This window comes from Monosiga brevicollis, genomic scaffold (genome assembly GCF_000002865.3).
Source record: "Monosiga brevicollis MX1 MONBRscaffold_14 genomic scaffold, whole genome shotgun sequence".
Lineage (NCBI taxonomy): Eukaryota > Choanoflagellata > Craspedida > Salpingoecidae > Monosiga > Monosiga brevicollis.
The window spans coordinates 601,589-606,677 of NW_001865051.1; the positions used below are offsets into that span (position 1 = coordinate 601,589).

At 55.0% G+C, this 5,089-nt stretch overlaps 1 protein-coding gene across 1 annotated transcript in view; it reads right to left on the minus strand.

Moving 5' to 3' along the window:
• Positions 1 to 431: 431 nt before the first annotated feature.
• Positions 432 to 5,089, minus strand: part of MONBRDRAFT_32910 (uncharacterized protein) — a gene marked incomplete at both ends in the record, with an annotated part of 4,807 nt that continues 149 nt past the window's right edge. Inside the window, 18 exons of the mRNA XM_001746915.1 lie at positions 432 to 614; positions 694 to 827; positions 918 to 1,025; positions 1,171 to 1,358; positions 1,475 to 1,559; positions 1,650 to 1,706; positions 1,819 to 1,883; positions 1,982 to 2,067; positions 2,191 to 2,347; positions 2,461 to 2,692; positions 2,817 to 2,913; positions 3,015 to 3,100; positions 3,225 to 3,426; positions 3,530 to 3,645; positions 3,809 to 3,894; positions 4,013 to 4,168; positions 4,269 to 4,349; positions 4,598 to 4,983. Of these exons, the coding sequence (XP_001746967.1) occupies positions 432 to 614; positions 694 to 827; positions 918 to 1,025; positions 1,171 to 1,358; positions 1,475 to 1,559; positions 1,650 to 1,706; positions 1,819 to 1,883; positions 1,982 to 2,067; positions 2,191 to 2,347; positions 2,461 to 2,692; positions 2,817 to 2,913; positions 3,015 to 3,100; positions 3,225 to 3,426; positions 3,530 to 3,645; positions 3,809 to 3,894; positions 4,013 to 4,168; positions 4,269 to 4,349; positions 4,598 to 4,983 (2,505 nt within the window). The remainder of the gene's footprint in view (positions 615 to 693; positions 828 to 917; positions 1,026 to 1,170; positions 1,359 to 1,474; positions 1,560 to 1,649; positions 1,707 to 1,818; positions 1,884 to 1,981; positions 2,068 to 2,190; positions 2,348 to 2,460; positions 2,693 to 2,816; positions 2,914 to 3,014; positions 3,101 to 3,224; positions 3,427 to 3,529; positions 3,646 to 3,808; positions 3,895 to 4,012; positions 4,169 to 4,268; positions 4,350 to 4,597; positions 4,984 to 5,089) is intronic.

The window sequence follows — 5,089 nt, forward strand, 5'->3', positions numbered from 1 at the left end:
TCCCCATCCCCGTGACAGAATCACGTCCCAACGTCCAAAGCACACTCCTGAAAAGATCCCAAGCGTGATCTTCACCACGCCCCCTTCTTTTGCCCGCACGTCAGTGCGCCTCGACCGAAACGTGAAACGTGCCCGGGCAGTGGAGGTATGGCGCCGAAAATCCAGCGCCACGCACTCATCTATCACTCTCGGTTCTCCGCTTTGAAATGACATTGTTGCCTTTCATCATCATCATCATCAATGGTCGATTATTCAAAGAGATCTGAAAGCAGGGTCGAGAGAGGGGGGAGGTCTGCCGCTGGGCTACACACACACCAGCAGGACGCCCGTGCAACATTGAAAAACTCTGAGCGCACTTGTGACTTGTAGCAGGACTATGCACACAAGAACAGGCCGCTCCACCAGAGGAGCGCCGGGCTAACATGCGCAGCTTAATGAAACTTTACGGAAACATCCTTGCCCGCCATCCGTGCCATGTGGCGAATCACGTCCTTCTTCGTGATAATGCCGACCAGCCGCGTGTCGTGCGTAACCATGACCTGCTTGACGCCCATGCGCCGGAAAAGCTCCACGACTGTCGTCATTGGAGTAATGTCGGGAATCACAAACACGTCCTACAACGACGCCGCATGGTTAGCGAGCCTGTGGTAGCCGGCTACGGCAGATGGCAAGGGCATGGCATGGCCCACCCACCTGCAGCAGAATGGATCCAAAGAACAGAGTGGTCGGCGCAAACTCGCTGGTCACCGCCGTTCCAAACCCATCGGCCTCCCGCAACATGTTCACTGGCGTGGCTGAGGTGACATCATCACGTTCAGCAAGCTTGTCTGTTGCACAAACCGGTCCGATCAATCAGATGTCTTCAAAAGCACCACGAAATTCGATCCCCTGCCTGATGCAAGACCTCTTTCACTCACCCAGGGCCTCCAAGAGATCGCTTCGCGCCACAAAACCTCGGATTTGCGGGTTCTCCTCAGACTGCACCACGGGATACCCTGCGTGATCATGTTTTTCCATGATCGTTTCTGCCACACACACACAACGCGGACAGGAAAGACGATGAAGGAGGGAACTAACGTGCGAGACCTGTATCGACCAAGACGATGCACCAAGAAGAAAAAAAAAAAAGAAAAAAGAAAAAAAAAAAAAACCAGGTGAGGGAATACCAACCCAAGTGCCCGATAGTCACGGATTCCGCGTTGATGCACACGGGCATGGTGTTGGTCTGGGGATCTGGCTGCATCACGTCCTTGGCCAGCGTCGGATGCTCAAAGGTATCCTTGTTCTCTAAAAACGGGTACCCGTTCAGCTCGATGTGCCGATCGTAAATGCCACTTGGATTGAAAGCATCGCCCGTCCTGCAGAGGCCGGATCAAGGTGATGCCAAAAGCCAGTGGTGAGTGCCCGATGTGTTGAGAGCGAGGTCAACCACAACAGTCCTGCCAACATCCCAAGCCGACACTTGCAAACGCACCACTTGCTGAACATGACACCAATCATCAGTGGTAGAATGTAAGTCAGGCCGCCCGTCAGCTCGAACATAATGACCACCAGAGATACTGTTTTCAAATCCGGTATAGGAAAGAATGAGCCATAGTCGCCGCATCAAGCACTTGGCACGCACACCAAGAGCAATCGCGCATGCCTACCGGTCATGCGAGTGACGCCGCCCAACGTAGCCGCAGCACCCACCATGGCGTATAAACCTACACAGAAACGCGCATCCAAGCCACCCCATCACCGTCACCGTCACCAAAAGTCGCGGTTGTTAAAAGACATACCCAAGCGAGCAACAAAAAAAGCAGAACAATCACGTGCCAGGTGTCACGCAAGTCTCAATGTCGGGACAAACTGAGGTAATGTAGTGGCTATTTTGATGGTCTCTACGGGTCACCATTTACCAATCAAGCCCAGCAGATGAGCCGCCATACCTGGCACGCAAAACATAAATGCAGGCGCCAGGCTCGTTGAGATGTCATACCGAACGATGCGCTCCATCAAGATGCCAACACAATGTCCTAGCGTGGCGCCCACGGTCATGCTTGGGATAAATAGACCCGAAGGTACCTAGGTCCCGTGACAGAAGCCCGCAGCGACTCAATGAGCTTTCCTCGCATCCATCCAAAACCCGACGAGGCCCGATGCACGACGGTTGTGCCTCGGTCGATACTGGCGACATCACCAACGTACGCGAACGCCGAAAGTAAAAACGGTGATAATGGCCTTGAAAAGACACGCCAACAAGAGCAGGGAGATGACGCCAATCTCGCGATCAGAACAGAGAGATGAAGTATCCTCCTTGTTGCATTCCGTGAAAAGTCGCTCGATCAATGCACTAGCTCCACCTCTAACCCGAAAAACGTCCCCGAGCACACGTCAGCTGAGACTAGGCCAGGCAAAAGAAAAGCATCCCACAATTCTAGATGGCGCGAGCTGGCACTCGCCAACCACGTAACCAACCGTGTAAACTCATTGGGAAAGGCTAAGAGCGCCGTGATGGAAGCGACGGCAACCACCTCGCTGACTGGGTACTTGCGCATGAAGCTAGTCTTGCGGAGCCGACACCACATGATGTTGGCCTGGTTGAAGAGCGCGCCATAGAGACCGCCCAAGATGCCCAGGAGAACAAAGGGAAGCATCTCAAACCAATGCCAGGGATAATCAAACTGCACGTAAAACTTGACCAGGTGGCCTGGCAAATCACCACAGCCCAACACCAGAATCACCAGCACATGAGCTGGAGTCCATGCAGCACCGCCCCAGTCGATGGAATGCATCAAAGAGCACACGGCAACAAGAGCTTCGACTAAACGAACCAGAGAGGAAAGGATTCAAGTTGGAAAGCGTTACCGCCGCCACCAAGGCTGCAAAAAAGGCTCGCCACATGGTTTTGTGAGGAAAGTAGTAGCTGACCTGAGTGGACGACCACACAAGCGCACACAACAAAGATTGTTGAGTTGTTTGAATGACATGCAGGCTTGGCGTGATTTTGGGCTGGCGTCGCAAGCACATACCTCCTCAAGACTGAAGAGGACGCCACCAACAGGCGCACCAAAGGCCACCGACACCCCAGCTGCTGACGCAGCCGAGAGGACCTCGCCTGCGAGAGAAGATGCAAGATTGACAAGCGGACGTCAAAGATGATCGACCGTGCCGGTGTCTGGGACCATGCGTATAAAACAGGCCAGTTGAGGGCGGGAAAGGGGGATCCGCTCGCAACGTACGCATCTTGGCTTCGTTGTGGCGATACTTTTCGAAAAATTGTGAAAAAACATAGCCACAGCAGCAAGCTACATGAACAAGAGGACCCTCCTTGCCCAGGCTCAGACCCGCTGAGACGGCGAGCACCATGCCGCACGCCTTGACGGCCAAGGTCCAGCCATCAAAGTAACCGCGAATGACAAAACCTCCAAGAATGGTTTTGACCTATCGGGAGTCAAGGCTGCCGTGTTGAGGTGGGGGACAAGGACTGCGACACCTACTCCCCCCCACTGTGACTTTGGGCAAAGCAGGCAAATAGCCCTCGCACCTCTGGAATACCGCTACCAGCCGCATAAGGGGCCAAACGGTTCACCAACAGGGCGCAGGAAAGGCCAAAGAGGAGCGAAAAGGAGAGGTAGAGAAAGTAGCCTGCGGCATAGCCAGCTGCGGCGTGGGAGGTATCGAGGGAAAGGTCAGAAGCATGCATCCCGAGTGAGTTTCAGGCTCGACCTTGAGTCACATGTGCGACAGCACGCAGCTTTGATGCCTTTGGACGCTACTGGGCAGGCGCAATGCCGAAGAATGTGAAGCAGAAGAGTACACTGACATTGACTCCAGCTGTGCCATTGCTGGCAGTCGTGATAGTTGATGGCGTCCATCTCTTCGGCCCAGCAGCACTGTTTACGGCTCAACCTGTGAAAACCACAACCCCGAGCACATGGCAAGTGCATGGGCGAATGAGGCAACGAGACGTCATGCCACGCCCGCGGGATATGGGTCAGAGCGGAAGATGACTTGGCACTGGCCCTACCAGAAGGCGCTTGGGCAATAGCCTTCCTTGATATCAGAAAGCCATTCAGCAGAAATATCAATGAGCCCGGCAATAAGACCCACAGCAGCGCCGATAATGGCCATTAGAAGCCAGCCGGAGATGGCATCGTATGCGCGCTGGTGCATGGGGCGTTGGCTGGGGTGGGGGCGCAGGACGAAGACATGAGAGAACGAGTGGTGTGTGTGGCGCTGCTGGCTCAGCATCCCAAAATTAAGGAAGCATCCGACAAATGTACCTGAGCACATTGCGTTTGCGCTTGAGCTCGTCGGCGGTATCGCGTGTCCAGTCAATGGTGCTAAAATCAGCGTAGCCGGCCCTGCGGATGGAGTCAAGTGTTGGGCGATTCTTGTGAGTGGGCGCCGTCAAGAGGCTGTGGACAAGACCCTCCTCCATTGGGGATGAAAATTTGTCCATGCAGCGATGGCAACGAGCGCCAGCAACGCCAGGTTGTAGTTGAGCGTCGGTGGGGCCCCAGCCATTTCGAGCGTTCCACGGGCTCCGGAGCTCGTGCAGTCGACATCTTCGAACGGCAGAGCCAACAACGCCAGAGTCAGCGAGGCTTACCGGTGTCGAACGACGTCCACATCAGGTAGAAAGGACTGCAAGAAAGCACGGCTCGAGCCTGCGGGCAAGGAGCGGGCACCCGGGGTAGGTGCGGCGGGCTGTTGGGGTCGCTCCAATGGCACGCGGCCGTTGAGGCTGAACACGTCCTTGTCTGACATGTTGTCGGTTGTGGTATTGGTCGCATCCATCAACAGGTCGAGCCCTTGAGAGGCAGCCAGCTCGGCTGATATGGGTGTGGTTGGCTCATCACCCCCAAACACAGCACCCTCCCCCTCCTCTCCTGCCGCCAAAGGTACCACATCCTCCAGCGACACGGGCCGAACAGCAGCAGCCTCATGCTCGCTGCCATCCGCCATCCCATCCATTCTCTCTCTCTCTCTCTCTCTCTATGAGTCAGTGTGTGTATAAGTGTGTACATGTATAAGTGTGTATAAGTGTGTGTGTGTGTGTGTGTGTGTCTCTCTCTCTCTCTCTCTCTCTCTCTCTCTCAAG